At 39.8% G+C, this 22,643-nt stretch overlaps 10 protein-coding genes across 10 annotated transcripts; 5 read left to right on the forward strand and 5 right to left on the reverse strand.

Moving 5' to 3' along the window:
• Positions 1–105: 105 nt before the first annotated feature.
• On the reverse strand, positions 106–1,940 carry BBOV_II003210 (B-box zinc finger family protein). The gene is made up of 6 exons (XM_001609794.2): positions 1,731–1,940; positions 1,546–1,673; positions 1,448–1,512; positions 1,309–1,413; positions 825–1,273; positions 106–789 (listed from the first exon to the last, which is right to left on the reverse strand). Exons 1-6 carry the CDS (start codon positions 1,878–1,880, stop codon positions 166–168), a joined length of 1,521 nt encoding a protein of 506 aa, XP_001609844.1. The 5' UTR covers positions 1,881–1,940; the 3' UTR covers positions 106–165.
• A 44-nt stretch (positions 1,941–1,984) lies between these two features.
• On the forward strand, positions 1,985–2,973 carry BBOV_II003220 (zinc finger nitric oxide synthase-interacting protein). Its single transcript, XM_001609795.2, has one exon. The coding sequence runs from the start codon at positions 2,115–2,117 to the stop codon at positions 2,901–2,903; it is 789 nt and encodes a 262-aa protein (XP_001609845.1). The 5' UTR covers positions 1,985–2,114; the 3' UTR covers positions 2,904–2,973.
• A 539-nt stretch (positions 2,974–3,512) lies between these two features.
• Positions 3,513–5,620, forward strand: BBOV_II003230 (AP2 domain family protein). The gene has a single exon (XM_001609796.2). The coding sequence runs from the start codon at positions 4,089–4,091 to the stop codon at positions 5,589–5,591; it is 1,503 nt and encodes a 500-aa protein (XP_001609846.1). The 5' UTR covers positions 3,513–4,088; the 3' UTR covers positions 5,592–5,620.
• A 129-nt stretch (positions 5,621–5,749) lies between these two features.
• On the forward strand, positions 5,750–6,801 carry BBOV_II003240 (Doublecortin family protein). Its single transcript, XM_001609797.1, has 3 exons — positions 5,750–5,879; positions 5,914–6,607; positions 6,643–6,801. The coding sequence occupies exons 1-3, from the start codon at positions 5,823–5,825 to the stop codon at positions 6,714–6,716; spliced, it is 825 nt and encodes a 274-aa protein (XP_001609847.1). The 5' UTR covers positions 5,750–5,822; the 3' UTR covers positions 6,717–6,801.
• Positions 6,653–9,296, reverse strand: BBOV_II003250 (eukaryotic translation initiation factor 3 subunit family protein). The gene is made up of 3 exons (XM_001609798.2): positions 8,065–9,296; positions 6,869–7,788; positions 6,653–6,829 (listed from the first exon to the last, which is right to left on the reverse strand). Exons 1-3 carry the CDS (start codon positions 9,224–9,226, stop codon positions 6,713–6,715), a joined length of 2,199 nt encoding a protein of 732 aa, XP_001609848.1. The 5' UTR covers positions 9,227–9,296; the 3' UTR covers positions 6,653–6,712.
• A 787-nt stretch (positions 9,297–10,083) lies between these two features.
• Positions 10,084–11,760, forward strand: BBOV_II003260 (prenyltransferase UbiA family protein). The gene is made up of 7 exons (XM_001609799.2): positions 10,084–10,328; positions 10,367–10,560; positions 10,893–11,056; positions 11,090–11,166; positions 11,202–11,405; positions 11,444–11,586; positions 11,623–11,760. Exons 1-7 carry the CDS (start codon positions 10,260–10,262, stop codon positions 11,708–11,710), a joined length of 939 nt encoding a protein of 312 aa, XP_001609849.1. The 5' UTR covers positions 10,084–10,259; the 3' UTR covers positions 11,711–11,760.
• A 691-nt stretch (positions 11,761–12,451) lies between these two features.
• Positions 12,452–13,352, reverse strand: BBOV_II003270 (putative 40S ribosomal protein S24 protein). The gene is made up of 2 exons (XM_001609800.2): positions 13,254–13,352; positions 12,452–12,971 (listed from the first exon to the last, which is right to left on the reverse strand). The coding sequence occupies exon 2, from the start codon at positions 12,926–12,928 to the stop codon at positions 12,521–12,523; it is 408 nt and encodes a 135-aa protein (XP_001609850.1). The 5' UTR covers positions 12,929–12,971; positions 13,254–13,352; the 3' UTR covers positions 12,452–12,520.
• A 557-nt stretch (positions 13,353–13,909) lies between these two features.
• Positions 13,910–16,381, reverse strand: BBOV_II003280 (DEAD/DEAH box helicase family protein). The gene is made up of 6 exons (XM_001609801.2): positions 16,169–16,381; positions 16,004–16,129; positions 14,764–15,969; positions 14,429–14,730; positions 14,205–14,392; positions 13,910–14,171 (listed from the first exon to the last, which is right to left on the reverse strand). Exons 1-6 carry the CDS (start codon positions 16,307–16,309, stop codon positions 13,990–13,992), a joined length of 2,145 nt encoding a protein of 714 aa, XP_001609851.1. The 5' UTR covers positions 16,310–16,381; the 3' UTR covers positions 13,910–13,989.
• A 442-nt stretch (positions 16,382–16,823) lies between these two features.
• Positions 16,824–19,293, forward strand: BBOV_II003290 (WD domain G-beta repeat family protein). Its single transcript, XM_001609802.2, has 3 exons — positions 16,824–16,986; positions 17,247–17,479; positions 17,699–19,293. The coding sequence occupies exons 1-3, from the start codon at positions 16,892–16,894 to the stop codon at positions 19,276–19,278; spliced, it is 1,908 nt and encodes a 635-aa protein (XP_001609852.2). The 5' UTR covers positions 16,824–16,891; the 3' UTR covers positions 19,279–19,293.
• A 15-nt stretch (positions 19,294–19,308) lies between these two features.
• Positions 19,309–22,045, reverse strand: BBOV_II003300 (Pumilio-family RNA binding repeat protein). Its single transcript, XM_001609803.2, has one exon. It carries the CDS (start codon positions 21,934–21,936, stop codon positions 19,375–19,377), a length of 2,562 nt encoding a protein of 853 aa, XP_001609853.2. The 5' UTR covers positions 21,937–22,045; the 3' UTR covers positions 19,309–19,374.
• Between the last annotated feature and the right edge of the window lie 598 nt (positions 22,046–22,643).

The raw sequence follows: 22,643 nt of genomic DNA on the forward strand, positions 1-22,643 counted from the left end.
GTTCTGTATTATACTCTGGTAGCATCATGTCTGATCTACCAATCATAAATGTAGTTCATTGATTGACATCTTCCATTCAACATTTTGCAATGGACGATATCAACTATACAAATGAGACATTAGTTTACATTAAAGAATTCATGCCGGATAGGTCCATTCCGATTACTAATGATAAGCATGGTCCACAGACTGCTCATGCATGATTGAAAGCTCCCCTTTCAAATCAATATTTGGGAAGACCTCTTGCAAGGGCTCCTTACAAGCAGTACTACTAACTTCAGCACGGAATCTGCAATGACGCAACCATGCTCTAAGATAATCTGCTGGGAGCAACGTGTTTTTCAAGTAAGCGGCAAAATGCTCAGCCCACTTTAGCTGGTTGAGATGACGTTGGTTTTCAGTCTGTTCTGCCACTATGATCTCTACTGAACTCTGTATTGATGTATGCAGATCATTTAACGAAGCCTCCAGATTCTCATAGCAGCTGACCTCCACACGCTCACAGTTGTCTTCTACTGTTTTTTCTATTGATTTTAACTGCTCTAACAGCTTGTTGAGATACTCTTTGCGACGGGTTACAGTTTCACTAGAATGCTGTTGCATCTCGTATATAGCCGAGTCATATGCATTTGCGATGGGTATAAACCTGGTAGATCCACTGCCCTGCGATCCCTGGCCGTGGATATGCCCCGATGTGCACAATTGGCATACTGGTAGATGGCATACAGTACAGTACATGGTGTAAACCTTGGATGGGTGAAGCCTGCATTTGGCAACTGGCCGTGGCATCTGGAGGCGATATAGTTTAACGGATAATAACCTACCTTATTAAGAGGTACCCTAATGTGTCTGGAAACTACCTTGTGTGAGTGTAGCTTCTCATCGCACTTTTTACATATCTTCGCAGTGTCAGAAGCGCAGTATAGAGTTGCAGCATCATTCTGGCAACTATCGCAAAGTGGAAGAGCAAACGTCTCCTCAGCAGATGGATCACATTCGAATTGTATAAGGTACTTAGGTAATATCTGCGATGCACCGTAAACAATGTAGTCCTTGCGGAATGCATACTGAGGGAGTACACCCTGCGGAAATACATCGTCTTGTAGGTGTTCCACCGATAGAGTGTCATCACTACCACGAGGGACCAGTGTGACATCAAGGAAATTGTTGTTCTCGCTACTCTCTATATAAACACTGTCATACTCCACTGGCATAGACAGCCTCACTCGCTGCGCCTCCACCTCGTCCGCCACTGATATAGATTTTCCCAGTGCTACAGTGTATACAATTCCTAGACAGTACACCTACCAACATCGCAAACGAAGTACTCATATATACGTTTATCTCCATACATCATATTTGTAGTAGTTGCATTTTTCGGTGGAAGAATTTTACCCTGGTTGTCCAAAGCACCTACAGATTGCTACAACAAACATTGCCAACTTACCACTCTGGGTCTCTGCTTGCTGCGCATCCCTCAATGTTGATCGTGTCAACGGTAAGGTGGAGCATCTGGAAAATGTGACTCACGATGAATCAACCTACTTTATATTGCCGATGCTGACCTTGAAACCATTGGAACCAATGTCCATACCACGGGTGCAAACATCCTGGACTGAATTGTTCCTATCGAGAGTCTCAGCGTTAATGAATGCTTCAACTATGGGCGCCGTCTACAGCAATTTTATACAACACATTTACGTAAAAGACCGCCCTAAACAATCACATACCTGCGCCCATCTGCTAAATACAGATATTGCATCTGGTTTAGTAATATTCCATGCCTGTAAGAGGTTGACCCTTGATGTCCTACATCGTAGCTGCAAAGCGAATTCCAGGACGTTCCATTCGTCCCCGTCACGAGCTACTGGGTTCCGCATTCGGTAAAATTAAGTCTTATATAATGTGTGTGGATTAAAAGAGAATTATGTCATGTATCATGTATTAAGGATAGGGTGTATCATGATTATTTTATCAGTTGCAATGTAATTGGATATTTTAAAGTATAATGTATAGAGCGTTAACTAGATTTTATGGAAAAGTTAATTAATTTATCGTAATAAGACACACTATGAACATGATCATGGAATGTGTATTATGACCCTGCCTTCACTATGACTCGACATAGTAAGAATAATACCGCGAATCCCATATTTACATACCATGAGAGAAAGAATGTAAAGGATTTTAACACACAAAGGCAGCGCTTAGGTGCTGATTCCATGAGAAGATGCGAACAGTGTTGGCTTTGTCTATCTACTGCTGAAAAGCCAGTGTCGACATCACATGGTTACGTCTACTGTAAGGAATGTATATTGAAATGCTTTGAAAAACAGATGGATGAATACAAACGCGAACATGAACGTTATGTGAAGCTACAGCAAATAGATCATATGCGGAAGGTTGAAAAACTCGAAGAGTTACAGGAAAGCAAGAAGCGGCAGTTAATAGACACCGGCGTATACGGAATAAGTGGCATCAAGAAATCCAAAGGTGAAGGAAAAGAGTCTACTGTAAAAGATAGTAGCTTTTGGGTAGCCGGAGTATCAGGAAATTCAAAAGGGGACGAAACATCTACATCTTTACCTGAACCGCCAAAGAAGATATTAAGATGCCCAATTACAGGTAAACCCCTAAAGATTAAAGAATTAGTGGATATACATCCAGATCTTAGTGAAAATACTGACAATGGCGATCCTATATGGATATGCTCTGTATCGCAAAGACCTATAGGTCATAAAGAAGTCATGCTAAATCGATCTACAGGACGGTTAGTGTTGCGACGATATATTGAGGTATGCAACGATATGGATACAAAGTATATAAAGTTGATTCCTGGAGGTACTGCATTCTCCGCCCACAATAATGTCATTGCTAAGAAATACAGAGAGGCCTTGCTTTGATCATACTGTGGTTTTACAACACCTGTATCTTAATGTTTATTTGGCTTCAATATGAAAAACGGTATTCCCTTAATGATATATCCCATTTATATGCACACTTATAGATAAGCATCGTATTTGATCATATAAAAGTGCGATAGCCAACTACAAGAAGCGGTGCAAACAGATGGAAATAAAAGTACATTAATCGGTGTAACCGAATAGATTCTGCACATCTGTAAATAAAACACAACATTGTTGTCAATATGTGTAGCAATGAATATTGTAGAAGGGGCAATAAACAAGTATCCCCGCAAGGTAGCCGCACTGGACTACATCCCTAAAGGAAACTAAGAATTAGCAGACATAGGACTTTCAAATGTAATAATAACCGAATTATATTATTAATCTAACTGCCTCATCCTATTAACTAATTGCATTGTCCTATTCTAGTGACTGCAGGGCCTTCGTATTGTCTTCTGGTACACATCAGCCCCAATAATATTGGTGGGTACTCAATCGAATGATTTCAAGTTCTGCATCATTCGATATCCACTTCTTTTTAGTGGGATCTGTATATTAGAGCGTTGTAGCATTCATCCTCAATGTATTACCTGTAGTGATGCAACCGTGTTGCTACATGTTTGCTCTAACACGTGTCGTGTGCGCGTTCCATTAATTCACTCTAATGGATGTTTTATTATGCTTAACGTTCGATTGCCATTGGATATGATACTCTGATTATTCTGTGGCATCCAACATTCCACTGATTGTACCATCTTTTACCTGATCAACTCAAGCTTGTATATTCGTGTATATAGGCTTAGGTTTTTATTTATGAATGCTCGAATGAACGTAGCATTTGTTATATTTTGGCTGGCTTATTAAAATAGCTCTCTATTCGTGGAATCTTTACGTTTTTATTCTGGGACATGCGGGTAGTTGTTTATACACCCATTGCTGTGTATACTCATTTATCTCACATTGTCAATCATTTCGTTATCTCTGTGGATAAATAAGGTTATAAATCTAGCGGATTCACTTTTGTAGATGCATTTCAGTTTCTGAATTCACAGTCAAGACCTGGACTTTTATCGAAGTGACAGTATATTCCATATACATTGTCAAAGTTTAAATGGTCTTTCATATTCTATTTCACGGTGGTAATTTTGATGTAACGGGATACTATTACATTTTGTTGTCATAATGGATGAAGACAAGGGAAATATACCTCCTGTCCCAACTCACCAAGCAGGGTTACCCCCCGCTGAAGATAATTATGCATATGATAACGCATTTATGTGCCAGATGCCTCCGGATATGTCTCGTGGATCTCCTGATATGCCCATGAATATGCCTCCTTTTGTCCAAAACAACGCTAATATGGGTAAAATGGATGAGCAAGCTTTCGAGGGAATGCCGATGCACCCAACTATGCATATGCAGATGCCTCCTAATGAGCATATGCCTAACGCGATCGCTATGGGAATGCCAGTGGATGAAACGCAAGCGCATGCTCATATGATGGGCCAGGATGATGAAATGTCATCATCACCTAATGGGCACCATGCCATGCCACCCTTAGCTTACCCTGGAGCACCACCTTTTAACCGACAATTTTCACCAAATATGATGAACTTTCAAATGGTACCACCGCCACGTATGGGTGAGATGCCTGTGCCTCCCATGTTTAGATTTGCACCTCCTAAAGATGGTGTTAATAACGTGTTCCCTCCCATGGATGGCGACGGGGCTCATAACGCCATGGCTCATTTAACCAAGAGTGTAGGAATGATACCACCACGCAAAACCCCGAATATACTCTACAATGCGTATAACTTGACAGTTGAGAGATACCAAAACTTATTACGTATTCGCGCTGAAGCGGCTAAGAATGGCATGGATTACAATGGTGGTATTATATTCGACAAAGGGCCGTTTTCTCAAGGTGGACGTTGGTTGGTATTTTGGATATGTAATGGACGCATGTGGAGAAAGTCGTTCTTGGTGCATATGTACGGCGCGGATGGTGCTAAGGAACTAGCAGAGCAGTTTTGGTTCAGCAAGATGCGTGCTATGCAACTGTACAGGATAACTAAGACTGCTTCTATGAAACTAGACAAAGATCTCAAAAAGTTTGCTGAATCACAAAAAATTACGCGTCCACGTCGTCCGCCAAGTCGTTCGACGCCAAGCCCAACGGAAAATACAGCTGAGGTTAAAAAGCCCGTAGTGTTGAATGATTTAGACATTTTTTGGGAGGAGGAAAGCAGCAGTTGGTGTTTCGACTACCTAGATCCTGATACGAATACAATGACGATAAAGCGTGTTCACGTTACGGATCCCTCAACATCCCACGAGAAGAAGATGGAGGCAAGTAAACTAAGATCGGAGCATTGGCAAGATCTGATCAAGGTATACACTGAATCTGAGTACAGCGGGCACACATACGAGAAGAGCCGCACTTGTTGGCGGGTATCTCACTGGATCCCTTCTAAAGGCATTAACAGGAACCGATATTTCAACATAACGAAGTACGGTTACATCGAAGCCAAGGAAAAATCGCGTTTGTATCGTTTACTGGTTCATGACTTGGGTGGTGAGGAGCCAGAGTCTTTCCCTGTGGACTCGAAGACGCCTCCTGAATTTTTCGAGGACCCAGTGACCAAATTTTACCACCGCATATTGAATTCTCTGCGCAACAAATAGGTGCTTTTTGGTCACATAAAATTAAAAGTAGATCATTTCTGTAATTTAATATATATCACCTCGGTCCAGTCGCGTTGCACTGTAATGCATTGCAGATTAGGGTGTAACGTCATCCATATGTTGTTCACATAAAGAGCATTTATATACACCTTCCTCTGGAAAAATTTCATTGTTTATTTTAGGTGTGTATTATAAGGTATTTACACGCGGTTACCCACTTGGACAACATCCATGGCAAAGTTTCTGGATTTCGTCGACTCAAAGCTAGTCAATCCATCTGGATCTGACGTAAGTACCTATTATTTTATTTTAATAATAACAGATTCGTTTCGGTTATGACGATATTCCCAGCCCAGTGAAGGTGAAGCAACGTGCGGTGAAAACTCAGCAACATCGCACCGATGTATATAACCCGAAATCTTCATTGAAAGAACGCCGTGTTAGCATTTACGATAATGATATAGTGGAAGTAGGCACAGCTGCCGAGATATCTAGACTAACACAGACCTTTCCTAGAACGCACCGTCATGAACACGCACCTTTCACTAAACCTCGTGATGTGTTCGAACGCCTAACTGACTATAGGTTTTTCACTGGTTCTCATAGGGAACGTTTCGACGAAAATGGATATGGGCGCGGTTTAGCTGGTAGAGAGGATGTTTACATCTTCGATGGTAACACTGAATCTGTATCCAGACCTCATGAGGTTTATTCCACTGTTTTACGAGGACCGCCGAAAACTGTAGTCCCTCGCGGCGTGCTGGGATTGCAGAAGTTTGGAGTACAAATCGCCACACCTAAATTAATGTGGCTTTATCGCAACGGTGATAAGTATCATGACGGTATAGCGTTCTACGTCAGACCATTCATCAAGAACATGGATATCCTTTATCAACACATATCCCGTGATCTGGAGCTGATAGCCGGCCCTGTAAGACGTATATACGACCAGAACTTACACTTGATTACTTCTCTTGACGAGATTGTTGACGGTGCGAAGTATTTATGCACATCAGGTAAATAAAAATTTGTTTTATTTCATTGTTATTAGGTGAACCGCCAGCCCCAGCTCATCGGCTACAAAAGTTTATGGATGAATGGGTAATACAAAAGTTTGCCCATTAATCAAGGATCTCCTCCTTGACCTCAAGAACCTCCTCGAATATGTCATAGGACACCTCCCAATTACTCTCGTCGAAAAATTCGTCGTAACCACGTTTGAAATCGTTGAAGCGTTCCTGTAAAAATGTTGTTCTTTAATGTAGTGTATAAATTACCTGCTTAGATAGGTAGTCCATGAGTTTAGCCGCAAGTGCAATGAATGCTTCTTCGGCAACTTGGCGTTTGGCCTTATACTGCTTTTCGTATTCTTCACGAGCCTTCTCATCAACAATGTCGTATCTACGACTGTATTCATCTAGATTTTTCTTAATGTGCTCAATCACGGCCTTATCCAACATAGGTGGAGGCGTAGGCCTGAACTCAAAGCTGTAAAAGTTTTCACGGCGTGCCATGTATAATCTCCTTCCTTGGAAAGTCCATATACAGAAACCAGCTTCAGCTGAGTATCTGAAGGTATCAGTGCTCGGCACAAGGTTCTGTGATGGCATGGGAACACAAACGCTTGTTGCCAAATAACGACCGCAAGGGCTCCACTTCATCGCGTTCATCATGAAGTGCTCGTCCTTGTACAAGATTTCCAACTTGTCATTGTTACTGAGCATACAAAATAAAAGTGTTCCTTCCCCGCTCAGTGAACCTAGGACGAAATAGTTACCGGTAGGTGACCACAGAATCTTATTCATCTGTGACTGAAGGTCATAAGTGGCAACGCATACAGTATCCCTAGCAGTGCCTTCATCAGATACACGGTAGAATTTAATCGAACACATGCTCATCTCCTCGTCCTTAACAACCAATGCGAAACGTTTGTTTCCACCCTCTTCCCAGTACAGGTTTTTCACAGTGGCATCCTCTATCTTGATAGTGTCCACAGGAATGTACTTTTCACGCAGTCGGAATAGATCTAATTGATAAAAGTTCTTGCGTCCCTTCTTACCCGTCTTCCTATATATGGTAGTCATGAGGCAGAAGCATTCACCCCTCGGATGCCAATGCATTGATGATTGGCAAACATTGTAAACGTTTCTAGCACTCAACTCACGGCGACTGGGAATATCAATCAATACAAGACGCGCTGTGAACTATGAGGAAGGAGTAAATATATAAATATATTCTCTAAGGACAATGTGCAATGGCAAAACATGTACTGTACGGATCATAGACCACTATGTTATAGTGATCAACATTAAATACAGACATTGATATGGCAGACACAAATTAAGGTAGACCTTGCAATCTACCACACTCAACGGTCTGCTGCCGAGGAGGTAAACTCCCATACAATGCACACGTTGAGAATCACAAGGAACAGTGTGACAGAAATATGAACGGGAATGCAATGAGAGCTTACCTGGAGTGTCTAGAGTCCCCGGTATAAGTACAGAAAGAATGTCATCTGTTGGAGACCAATCAAATCTCTCAGCAGCGTACTTTAGAGGCGCTGGCTTACCCTCGGCATCTCGTATGAGCTCCATCTCAGGTAGCTGATATACGAGAATCTCATTACCGTCCGTCGATGGGTTGAGCCTTGCGATATACTTCCCGTTATGGTTCCATAAGAAACGTAAAACGTCAGTACCCATCGTTGAAATTTCACGTGATGAGAAACTATATAGTTTTTCACCAGTTATAACATGCCATATGCAAACGGAATTATCTGATTTGTCAGAATCACTAGTACCATCCCAAGTAAGCAAATATTCTTCATCAGGTGAAAATGACACCTTTTGAACGTTCCTGTGTTCAAAACGCACCTTTAACTCAAAATCAGGGCCACCATATAAAGCAATACCAGGTCGCCTGTAAAAGACAAGATATGAACCATTACGACTCCATTCAACCTTTTGGTCGGTCCATACCCTCTTACCCTGTGCTCGCTCGCGCTCACCATTATAAACTAATATGGGTTCACGTTCAAGCGGATCGAACCAGTTAATTTCGGTGTGGTCGCCGTATCTAACCACAAATTGATCTAACATACGGTCACTGTCAAATAACCAAGTACGAAGGTCATCTCTAGTAAATCCAAAAGTATTCAGAGCTGGCATACACTTATTCTCATCACTGACTATTCTCTCAAAATCGTCAATTAGCGCTGATTTCAACGTGTGCGATGCATCAAACTTGGACATGTTAATGTGCTTCTGAGCTTTCACAGCTTCCATGTGATTTGCAAATGTTAAAAATGCCACACCACTAGTGTTACCATCCTCATCATAAGGCATGTCGACCTTCATATCCTTCCCAATATTATATCCCTTCTTCTCAAAATCCTTGAGTAACTTCTTTCTCAAAATCTCCATAAGCCTATCGTACTTCTCCTGAGTAACTAAAGGAAGACCAGTGACGATAATAGTATTTGGAAATATAGTACTCAATTCAATGGGATGTTCCATTAATGCTAATCTTTCCATCTCCTCTTCATCTTTGCTGTCATCATGGTCCGACATCCACTCCATGAGGCCATCGGCCAAATCCTCAGCAGAAAGGTCGGACTCCCTTATCACAACCATGTTGATATAATGAATATGTGTTAATCATGAGTTAGACTTCAGTGATTACAGCTTTATAACGGCGTCGTCCTTGTAGTGTTGACAATATATACTAACACAAATACTGAGTTCGATTAAAATAATGATAGCGACAATATAAATATGTTATGTAACAGTATCGTGTTTTGTTTTGTGGCCTTTTAGTCGTTCATGATGGCATATTTTACACAATGGGGGAGGCCCTGCCTTCCACTGATAAAGGTGTACGTTATTATGTTAATGCTATCTATAATATAAATAAATCATTAATTTACATATGTGATGCTTATAATACTACTAACTGAATATTGCTTTGATGTGTCTGTATCAGTGTCACAGTCATTCCTCATAAAGACGTATCCTCTTCTTTGGTTTCTTCCTATTATTTAGACATATTATCTGATGTGGTCATTTTGTGATATATTAATTAATTTAAGATAAACGGTTGAGCTGGTCCATCCATTCTATTTGGCTCTGTTCTTTATCTGCGTGTTACATTATTCTAACTAGTCTATTATTAAAGGCAAAACAATTTTATGATCTCAGAATTTACGTATCACTATTGAAGATTTATATTTTGATTATTGTGAAAAGGTTCAATATCGAAAATATATCAATATAGCCTACTAAAGGTACACACTAGGAATGACTTTGGTAACTTTCCTGTGGTATATAAGTGATTTTAAGCACATTTACATGATAAATATAGCACAAGATTTATAGTGGCATTAAACCTCATTATTATAAAATTCTTTAAGCGTTGTACGTTCTGGGTGATTATACGCCATCACTGTCGTATACACTTCTGTTTCCTAAATCCCATATGTTAAAATCTACACACTTCATAATTTACGATTATGTATCATATTTCAAGAGCGTTGGGAATGTTAACGTTTTATTAATTCGTTATACATAATTATTGGATCGCATTAATCATGTTCATTGCTAGAAGCGGACCAATGATATATATGATGTCGTCAGGGTCAGGAAAACATTAAATGCGTGATTGGATGTAATGACATCCTTATCTCGTATTGTCTTTAGTGTACCGCAGAGGCATTCTGGCAGGTTGTCTAACTGTTTGGTGAGTTAATGCCAGTTGTTAGTTTCATGGTGTCTTAGCAACTGACTAAATGGAAGTTGTCGTTATGGGTCAGCGCAACAGGCGCTGCAGGATTCTTCATGAACAGTCCTGTTCTATCTCCTGAGGTTTTTTGTTGCAGTGGAGGCATTTTCTTATGCAGTTCCGCTGCTCATGTTTTTAACCAAATTATCGAGCGTAAGACTGACGGTCTTATGGTTAGAACGCGTAATAGGTATGTGCACTGTGTCTTGTGAATTTGTTGTATGTCTCTATGGTTGGAATCTATGTCGATTTGCATTGGGCTTGTTTGTATATCTTTTTAGTTGAGTGAAAATCCTTAACATGTTGTATTTTACCTCTAAATACATCAGTTTACATATATAGTTCTATTTAGTTTGGTTTAGTATATTCGTAAGTGAAAATGACACCTAGTGTATGTACTGATTTGTGTTTGAGGTTGTCTTTATTTCTTGTTAACGTTAGTAATGGAACCAATTAAAACCTCTTGTTACATTTTATTATTTGTTCTGAAGCACATCAGTTAATATGGCACATAATTCTTAGGCCACTTGCGTCTGGTAGGGTGACGCCATCCCAAGCGGCTGGATTTGGAACATTCTGCGTACTCTCTGGTTCCACATTGCTTTCTTTAACTTCTGGTGCTACAGCAGCACCGTTAGCATTACTGAATATAGGATTGTACACTTGTGGTTACACTATTTTAAAAAGTGGGTTTCCAGTTGATCGTCATAATGTTATAGAATACACCGAATGGAACACCCATGTAGGAGCTATTGTAGGTGCAATACCTCCATTGATAGGCTATGTAGCTTCCGGCGTAAGTAATGTTAATATGTTAGTATACCTATGTAGGGTTCGATATATGCGCCGCAGCCGTGGATGCTTTTCGGATTAATGTACGCCTGGCAGATTCCACACTTCTACACTCTGGCGTGGCTTTATCGCAAAGATTACAGCGTTGCTGCATTGAAGATGTATGGTATTGATGATGAAACTGGTAAGAGAACCGCTCTTACTTCTGTTAAATGGATGACCCTATTGACAACAATGCCATTGGTATGTCGGGTGTATATATCAATTCATAAATTTTACAGGCATACTCCTTGGGTGGATTGATATCACCGCAATACGCTGTAGTAACGTTACTACCAAACCTGTTTATCAACCACAAGTGCTTTCAGTATCTTGATTACCCGACAAAGAAAAGCGCTTCAAGATTTTTTATTCACTCTCTCTGGTAAGGCAGCGTTGTGTTGCGTATTACTTTTTACAGGCACATCTTGGCGTTAGTCGGTTTAGCATCTTATTACGTTGCTGCTGAACGATTTAAATCTGAGGAGGAGGAATCTAATGATTCCTAACCCCTTTTTGCGACATGTAGACTCTACCTAATGCATCATCCATTATATACACGTTGTTGATATCCACATATTGTATAAGGAACATATACATGTCTATAGTTATATAGGATGCCCCTTCACATACTGATGGGGAGTGAAATTTAAATTGTGAATATGCACATCAGTCCACCAGTAAAAGTTGTAGAATGCGTAACTTTGCGATATGCATGTGGTTTATATAATGGATAGATAAAATTCATTCTATGTTCTTGTAGGGCATGTAATATGAACCATTCAAACTATATATAACAAAAGTGTATTTTCATATAGATTTAAATTGATATCAATCTCTGTCAACATTGGTATTGGTATGAAACATATGTTGAGTTTAATTTGGATATCTGCTTTAATGGCCAAGATATCGCACAACACCATGAACTATTGATCACTTATAAATTAATGTAAACTATTGAGAATACTCAAATCAATCAGTTTATGGACACCAATAAACATCTTGTATTCATAATAGTCTTACTTCTAATGCTAATCAACGATCAACATTCTTTTTGTTTGTCGTCATGAAGGGCTCCCACTGGGCAGAGTATAGAAGGTTATAAAAATCGAAATAATGCATCAATAGGGAAGCCATTAGTGTTATACAGTAGAGTCAATAGCATCTGATACGATGGATATGACTGACTAATGGTATTGAATAAGTGGTATCGTGCCCGACATTGGTTACAGTGTATAAGAAACATGTATATAGTGTACCCAAAAATTGAGTGGTTGGCGTGTTAAAAACACTGTTAAGTGGAGCAGAAGAGTAACAGCTTACTTCTTCTTTCCGGCAGAGCACTTGGCCTTGTCCTTACCACGGACCTTCTTCCTCCTGTTCTTGAGTTCCTTCTTAGCACGGCGACCCATGCCCTTGCTTGGTTCTTCCAATCCAAGGCGAACCTGGCGGTAGTGGAGCTCGTACTTCTTAAGATTAGCAAGAGTATCATAGATAAGGCAGTAACCTGAACTCATGCCACCACCGAAGTATGTTTTGAAACCGAAAAGCACAATAGTCTTAGGGTCCTTGACCTTGAACTGTTTGGCGATACGTTCGCGCAAATCATTTTTAGAAACATTAGCGCGACCTGGATGTAGAACTTCCACACCAAATTGCTTGCGGGAAAGCAATGGGTTGGTGAGGAATTTCTTTACGCGAATGCTAAACTGATCATTGGTCGCCATTTTGTAGCATTGACCTTTTAAAAACCTCTATACGATATGTTGCCTGTAAAATAAATTAGAATAGAACTCTCTATTATGTGTAAATGAATATGCAAAGCGGATTAGGGAAATTTCATGTACCACTACAGACCTTCGCTATAAGCATTGACAAATCAGAGAAACCTCGCCCGTAATTAATAACACAAACACTATAAACATAACCAATGTATACAACATATGCAACACATAAAGCTATAGATGAATAAACGTTGGAATTAGACCGCTTTGGACATAGGCCTAGCGGGTAACGGATGTGCGGAAGGCTGAAATTATACATTATACTTACCTGATGATATTGTAGAACGTCTCCCGTTCAAACAAACATCTAGTCATATGTAATAGGCGATATGAAATGCTTGGTCAACATAGTTTTCCGAAGGTTTGCGATCTCAGGTGGCCGAAAATGGGGTGCGTTTGGACGCCAACGTCGTACTATAAATATATCACAAACTATATTGCACAACCATTAAACAACCATTGAAGGTTGATAATTAGTTATTTATCTATCCATAATGAAGGGTTCCGTATGTGTGACTCACCTCTATGATCCTCTTTATCCAAGGTAATATGTGTAGAACTCCAGTCCATGTTTGTATCTTTATGTGTATTAATTACGTCTTTTTAATTCTAATTATGCCATACTATTATGAATTTCATTAGTATAACGTATCAAAATGGTACTTTTAGCCACTCCCATGACAACATGGTATTGATTCTACTCTGTTTTCGTAAGTATTCGAACAACATTTACATCAAATCGGTTAACTTCATAATGTAGTTGTTTATAATTATATTTATGTTTTAATTTTCAATATACTTGACGTGCTTCCGTCTCATCAAGGTTTATGGCATACACTATAGCGAGAGATTCACTTCAATCCATTATACAGCAATATCTAGCGTTTTTCTGATAAAATATTGACTAATATAGATGATGTGTATGGTTATCATTGCAACTAACAGCGTAATATGTGCGTGTCCCAATATCCTATGATATACTAACAACTTCAACGACACATTGTTTAATCCTGTTTTTTTGTTGCAGTAGCTGGTTTGGTGTTGGTAGCTGGATGCTTTTCTAGTTCAGGAGGTATGTCGTTTCCCGTGCTGATCAATTGCTGCTTCAGATCGTAGAACAAATGTGAATCATCTTCTGTGACGAACGAAATGGCCATTCCTTTAGCTCCTGCCCTTCCCGTACGTCCTGAATTTTTTTAATCAAGTGCTATTTCCTTACCTATTCGATGGGTGTATGTTTCAATGTCTTTGGGCATGTCGAAGTTAATAACTGCTGTAACTCCCTTGACATCTAGACCACGTCCAACAACGTCAGTGGCGACTAGAATATCGAAATCGCCTGCTTTGAAGCTTTCAAGAGCTCCTTCACGGATGTCCTGTGTTTTTCCTCCGTGAAGCGATATTGCTCTATCAACCATTGATCGAGATATACCATAAACATACCTTAGGTTCATATTTGATATATGTCTTGCGACGACGTCAGCAACCTTTTTCATGTTTACAAAGACTATGATTTGTCCTTCGAGAGTATGTAGTAGGTCCTGCAGTTTCTGTTTCTTTCGATGTTCTGTGATGAACTCGAATCGTTGGGTGATAGATTTCTTTCCACTTCCAACATCACCGATAGACACAATTACGGGTGAACGAAGGTACTTCTTCGTTAGTTTCTCTACGGCTGCAGGCATGGTAGCGGAGAACATTTGTGTGATGCGATATTTACGATACCCCGCTTTGGTGCTCAGTTCCTGTATCTATTATAATATATGTCATTAACATACCTGCTGCAATGCGAGATTTTCATCTAAATCCTTTAGATTCGACGTTGGTATGCAATCCAGGATGTCGTTTACAATTTCTTCGAAACCCATATCTATCATGCGATCAGCTTCATCAAGGATGACATAGTTGCATTGTGTAAGGACGGTGTATGACCTATCTAGACAATCTTTTATACGTCCAGGAGTACCTATCACAATTTCAGCACCGTTCCTTAGTTCAAATCCTTGCTGATCTACGCTATGTCCACCAACAACTAAAACCGTCCTACAGCTGCAGAAAGCAGAAAATTTAACGGTTTCAGCGTGAATCTGAGTGGCTAATTCACGTGTAGGCGCTAGTGTCAATGCGTATGGTCCATCTTGTAACGTATCCTCGTTGAGTGGTGGTAGTGCTTTAACATATGTCAACATTGGTAAAACGAATGCTACAGTTTTACCAGAACCCGTTTCAGCTAGACCTATCAAATCTCTCATTCCTAGTCCTATGGGTATGGCCTGCATCTGAATTGGAGTTGGAGATTTAAAACCGGCATCCTTTATAGCTCGTAGCAGTTCTGAAGGTAGATTTGATTCCGCCCAGGTCCTCATGGGTGGTGGCACCCGAGTGCCTTTTACATATATATCGAAATCCTCTCTAAATATTCTCCAATCACGCTGTGTCATATTTTCCTTTGTTTTCGCTGACCAATGTGTATCTACATCATCATCCACTGATGTCGGTTCTGTCCTGTCCTCGTTGGATCGACTATCTCTAGAAAATGCTGCATCGCTGCCAGTTCTTAACTTCGATAACTTATCATAGAAGTCTGCATGTTTCCGTTGTTCCTTTGGATCCATTCCAGCTCTACATCCTCTACCAAAGAGCAACTGTGGTTCTGGTCGATTTTGGTATATTGGATTGTTATCATTCCGTGAGGTATCATCTGAATTATCCCATTCGAAATGAAATACATTCCTAAACTTTTCAGTAAGTTTTCTTACTTTTTGTTTTGTTGGCTTATTACCTAAATAATGTTCTCTTATTTGTTCCAGTTCCTTTTCAACCATACGTGGCCTTACTTCTGAATTGGGCAATGTGAGTAGTTTTTTCTTTGCAAGATCACTATTTTCCAGTTCAAATACTGCAGCTTTTGTATTATTCTCCGTCGTGTTTTCCAAAGACCTCTTTTTTCTATCCATACGGTGGCCATCACGTTTGTTTGATTCCTAGGCTAATGTTATGTGCTACTGCTTAACCTACTAGTTGGCGCATCAATTCCTTTCGTTGATTTCTTATTTGTTCTTCTCTAGTTTTTGCTAGTTCCTCTGCCTTTTTAATCTCTTCTTGTAACCTTTGTTCTCTTAAGTGCTTTGGTACATAAGCAACCTGTATGGTAAATATAGAGCACATTATGCCAGGACATACCTTGACAGCATCGTTTGTTGTTTTCAGATCAGTATGTTTGCCCATAGCTGCAAGCGATTCTTTTTGACGCGTTCCAACAACATTTTCGGCACTTCTAGATGTCACAGCAATGCCTCGTTTTTTGTTGTCTGTAAACATCATCTTGTACTAGATAGAATTCAACGTGATTTTCCCAGAGTATTTAGTACATATCATGAAAGGACAGAAACATAGAACTCATGGAAATATACGATTGGAATCTCTGATAATAAACTACCAAAGACAGGTGTTATAATTATCATCGATTCTTGGGGAAGATATCACACAGTTAATTATGTTTTCATTTTTTTGATAATCGGTATATAAGAATCAATGAAAATGTGTTGCTGAGATGTTGGCACGATGAGTTTACGATTGTGTTGATTTTTCACAAGGCAATGAATAATAGATGCAACACCCTATTGCATTTTAGGGGGAAGCCTAAATTTATTAGCGTGTAACGGAATTGCCTACGAAGCACTAACTAGTGTAATAGAGTGTTTGTTCATCCACAGCCTTCCGTGGAGCAAGTATCAACCCGATTTGACAATTTCATTACACATTTCGAGTTTTCTATACTTTTATACTATAGTTACAGTAGTTTCATGTTGCTTTAGCGTTACATATACGTTCAGTTGTAAAATGTGTATGTCTAATATATCATATTGATTTCCTGTTTGGTATGGTTCATTTAGCTGTTGCAGTATGGATACGCATACAGCAGTTGAAATTTGGGAAGGTTTTCCCAAATCACATCTGCTTCGTTTAGTAATGCAGTTATTGACCGACATGGGCTATAGGTTAGTTTGTCTATTAACTCTTGTGACATTTTTGTTGTCATTCATAAAATTATTTATAACCTTCTACTGTAGTCTTTATTTGTTAGATATTCCAGACAATATTCTATGGAGTGCAATGTAGAATTTGTTTTCACCCATATTTATCGCTGTTCGTGTTTGAATCGTATTGTATTTTCACAGCTCTACCAGTGCTTGTATCAGTCAAAACGATAGCGTTGTTTGTTTAGATATTAATATATGATTCTTGAATCTATGTTCAGAGACACAGTATCATCATTGGAACGTGAATCAGGATATCTTTACGACACGTCTTGTGTTAACGTGCTTCGGGAGAGTATCCTAAGCAATGATATTAGGAAAGCCCGTTCTTTGTTATCGCAGGTTACATTATCGCATGAAGTAAGGATGGCTTGTATTTTTTTGCTATCGCAACAAAGTTTTGCCACGGCATTATATAATGATAATTTGGAAGAAGCCATCCGTATTCTCAGTGGTATGTTTAATGTGCTTGTATGATTATAGTATCTAATATAGTGAACGTATGGTTCCGTGATGTGGTAATACTATGGATATAATCTATCTCACTGTTGTCTATTTGATCATATACCGACGCTTGAATAAGTGTAGCATTTCAGTGATGATTGTTATGTTGTGTTCATGATCTCTAATGACTGTTGTTTTGATTTGTATCATTGAATCACATTTTATATAGAGGATCTATCACTGACTGCGTTTGACGAGGAAACTGAAGCTCGTGCGAACAAATGTGCCAGTTTGATAATGTATCCAAGCCCTAGAGCAGCTCTTTCCAAAGAGCTTGCTTGGGATATGGATACCTCGTGTACAGTTTTGTGGTCTCGCATAGAAAAGTTGTTATCACCCGAGATGTGCGTGCCCAGTAATAGATTGCTGACTTTACTTTACCAAGCTGTTGAGTTACAGGAGTTATATTGCAAGAACCACTTTTCGTGGTCGCGTAGTACTGTTATGAATTTATATGAGGACCATTCTTGTGCCTCATTGCGTATGCAAACAAGATGCATAGCTCGTCTGCATGGCCACTTAGATGAGGTGTGGGATATTAAGCTATCTCCTTGTGGTACATATGTAGCTAGTGGTAGCAAGGACGGCACAGTTATCCTTTGGCACTCCAAGTCACCTTTTGAGCAGTTAAATTACTGGAAGCACCACCGAACTGCTGTGAGTTGTATTGCGTGGTCCAGCGACTCCACATACCTCGCTTCAGCGGACCGTGAAGGGGTGATTTTATTATGGATGCCTGGTTATTTATCTTGTGTTGGTCGTGTTGAACCGTGTTATGGCGTACCAATGTGTATGAGTTGGATTCCTAATACTCATACATTTTTGGTTGGTGGTTTTGAGCGTGATGTTGTATTATACTATGTTGAGAAAGGTCTTCGTCGTGGTCGCCACCGTAACAGTCATTACCCAGGAGCTAATAACAGTTCAAACAGTCCTGATATTGCTAGCAGTGGAAATACTCCTGAAAACGTCAATCTTTTGGAGCACCCATCCGGAATCCACGATATAGCTGAGGGCACCATTGATGACATTGAGATGGATGAGTCTCACTACGAAGATAGTGAGCAACCATTCACTGCCAGTGACAATCCTAATGATCCGGCAGATGCAACTACAAGCGTAGCTGACACTGGTGATGTTGAAGGATCATATCATACCTGTAGCGATTACGCTGAGAGTGACTTCACCAATAATGAAGCTGAAGACCCCTTTTATTATATCCATGAGGTTAAACGTGCTGTTGTTGGTTGCAGAGTAAGGAACATTGCAATTAATTTCAGGGGTGATATTGCGGTGTTGAGTGCTCCTGATCACGTGATACGGTTATTCGACATTGTGCAGTTTACCGACTTGTCGCCACTGCCTGACAATTCCATAGTTACGAGTTTATATTGCAGCAAGCTTTACAATCAGGTATTGGTTAGCACCTCTGGGAAGTACCCTGTTATGCGTCTTTGGGATCTTGATGAACGCAGGATCATACAGACCTACCGTGGTCACCGTGAGGAACGGTTTGACCTTAAATGTGCTATGGGCGGTCCCGATGAGATGTTTGTTATAAGTGGTAGTGAAGATGCCCAAATATACATATGGAATAAGGTATTCGGGTCACTGATTCGAGTTCTAAAGGAACACACCTCAGCAGTCAATGCGGTTACCTGGAGTATTGTTCCATGGTCCCACATGTTTAGTGCAGCTGATGACTATCACCTCGGTGTCTGGGAAATAAAGAATGATACCGAAGAATGATATTAATATTTACGGCTGTTGATTAGCATATAACAGATAAATATACATCTGCATCACGTAGATTTGTTGCAGTGGCCACAAGTAGTTATAGCCGTTTCACGATAGTCTATTTGGCTGCACTGCTAGCGCCCTCTTGAATAATGCTTCAAGCATCTCTATAGAAGGTCCTGTTTTACTGAATCTGTCCTTTTTGGTCAATATGGGTTGTTGCCCAGAATATGTGGGTGGTTTCACATCAGATTCCTGACCATTCCGTTCTTGGTTAACTTGATCCAGATCTATAGAGCCCACCTTTTCGGCATTTGATAGCCTCAAGAGCTCTGCAGCCAGGTCGTCAGTGTCACAGCGATTAAATATTCCCAACATGTTGGTTTTATGCACAACGCCATTTTGCTTGGTGTTGGGTACATCGCTATTCATATGCTTTTTTGTTATTTTAGCTGCAATTCGTTTTCCTGTTGACATTGTTCTTAACTCATCTATATGCGGCCTCATCCTTTTGAGCAGTTCGTCGAGGTCGCTGCGCTGTGCCACACTTAGTACCCGCTGTATGACGTAGTTCCCAAAAGGATGTAGCATTAGGTCTTTCAAGGTATCATATGGTGCCTTAACGAACTTTTCTACTAGTATGTTCCTTATTCTTGTGTGGGTCAATATCAGGCACTTTTCAATAACGTTTGAGCTGAATTTATGCTTAGCATAGAGAGTCGCCTTCGGCGCAACCGCCTTGACTATGCGAGCATTGACATCCATGTTCTTTAGTTTTAGGATGTACTGTACTACGTAGTTCCCGAAAGGATCTTGAATCAATTCCAGCGTGTGTTCAATCAGTGTTTCGACAAGTTCGTCACGTTGCCTGGTGTTGGCAGCGTCAATACAGCGCTGTATGACGCAACATCCATGCCTATGAGTGGCAAACATAAGGCTTTTCTTCAATATCGCTTGGTGAATAAACTCGCAATCTTCAGGGGGCAATACGCTAAGACACTTCTGAATGACGTGGTTGCCATTAATATCAGTTACCAAGGTTTCCACTGAAGGGGACAAAAGTTTAGTAACCTTAGCAATTTGTTTAGGTTCGTGCAAAACCTCAATCAGCCTTTGTAGTGTTCTAGTCCCGTGCATGTTAAGTGATATATCGATTAACATCGGTCCTGCAACATCAATTATTGCGTCTATTTGCTGCGTAGAGCATACGGTTATTAGTTTTTGGCACAGGTAGTTCCCAAAAGGATCCATCATTAGGTCCACCAGATTATCCATAACCCCTTCAAGTATTGTTTCAACTACTAGGTAATCTTCCGTTTCCAACATCTTTTGTAATAACCGACAACCCGTTTGATCTTTGGCGATTATCGCTATATTGCCGGCGATATGTTCATCGGTGTTATTAATCAGTGTGGATACATTCAGTGAGTCATAGCACAATAATTCTGTGTTCAGCTCACCCGGTCGTAGAGTTCTATTAGCATCGTTTTGATATTGCCCAGATGAAAGATTAACTGCATTGCAGTAACTGGTGTTGTAACGTCTCACAGTTTTATTATCCGGCACCTCCCGCCTGAACATGAGGTTACCCTCAATGCCGATATTGTAATACGCACTATTAACCACATCTTGGAAGTAATTGATCGAATCACCATTGTTTCCCTCAATGTTTGGCATGTAACTATTAGAGTATGATCTAGATTGACTCACATTGTCATATGGAATCTTTCCATTCAAAGTATAGATACCCTCACTGGTGTTGATTGATCCGTCATGCTCATTATGGGTTGTCTTTGGTTGTTCATTCAGTGAGTATTCATCCATTTCACTAAGGCTACTTAATGCAGGCCGCATCGTCGGGGTATCAAGTTGTTTTAACATCGACTCTGAGAGGCTGTCAAATTTTACCGCCAAAGAGTGGGAGCACAACTGGTCATCTTCAGCATCACTATATCTGGTTGATAGCGAATCATAGTGGCCATATTTATCATTATCTGGGATTTTTACAAAACGAATCCTGCCATTTGATTGCATTTGTTGAGTGATTGGATATGAGCAGAATCCATTCTCCATAATCATATTGTTAGATAATGGTTGTTTCGAAGCCACAGACAACATAGAGTTTGATCGTTTCATTTTTTGATCACATTTGTTATCTTTAGTAGTATTTCCATCTTTAATGGCGTTATATCTGGCTTTAAAATCAGTCGGGTTTGTTTCGCCTTCTGTATAGGATAAAAGTTTGACCGCTTCTATACTACTGGGAAGAGGTTCCTCATCGTTACCAGTTTCGATAAATACTGTATGCAATGGTTTGTTCCATACTCCATCAACGTTGTTTACGATTAACGAAGGACGGGCATTTTCACATATTTCAGGGGTGCGTACATCTTCATCCTTAATATTATTTTCTGTAACCAAATGTTGTGATTTGTCACTTCGGTCATCCTTTTCTATATTGAAAGCATATTTTCCAGTGTCTGCTCGTTTTAAGGTACTGCTTATCTCTAGAGATTTTGTTGCACCATATCGATATCCGTTAGAAGGTGAACTACATACCGAAGCGTATGTTACTACAGGCATGGTATCGGGTGATCTAGTTGATTTTACGCCAGATGAAGCATCATTAACCAGATCGCCCTTTTGAATCGGTCGTACGTTTGCCACCATTATTGCTTTTGCCCTACGTCCAGAAATAGTTGATATAAAAAATTTGATTCGTTTATATGTTGATTTAACACAATATAGTCCTTGTTGCACTTTCAATTGTAGTATAAACTAACTATACAACAATTTTGGGAACTCCTTAAATAAGTCTGCTATGATCTGGTTGATAACAAGACACAATATCCTAATTATTGTTACCGAATTACAAATAGACTACTATATCACAATACTCTGCTTTGTTAGCTCGTATGACTAATGAAAACTAAACAAATGCTTAGTTGTGTCAACTCATATGTTTTCGTAGCAATCTAGGCAACTATGATTAGTAGGCAATAAATATCGGCAGTGAAATAGGGTTGGTCGTCTGTATATATGATATATAAATATCAGTAAATTGTTTGGTAATATACTCTTCCGCTTTGTGATAACGCTATCAGACTTTTCGGAGGACAATATTATCCTCAGTTATAAATATCACTTTGGAGTTACTCTCGAAATATTAAAACTCACTCCAATGTTGACAGAATGAGTATTAATCTAAAAAATTGAATATGATTGAGATAATCTACAGACAGAGTTTTACTATCCGCTTAGTATATAGAATCCCTAAGATGCAGTCTTGTCAATAAAACTAGCCTATTGGTTACAAATTCCTTTATTCGTTGAAATATATTATCCTGTCGTACATTCACTCAGGTAACCGTCTACTG

Source organism: Babesia bovis, chromosome 2, assembly GCF_000165395.2.
Source record: "Babesia bovis T2Bo chromosome 2, whole genome shotgun sequence".
Taxonomy (NCBI): domain Eukaryota; phylum Apicomplexa; class Aconoidasida; order Piroplasmida; family Babesiidae; genus Babesia; species Babesia bovis.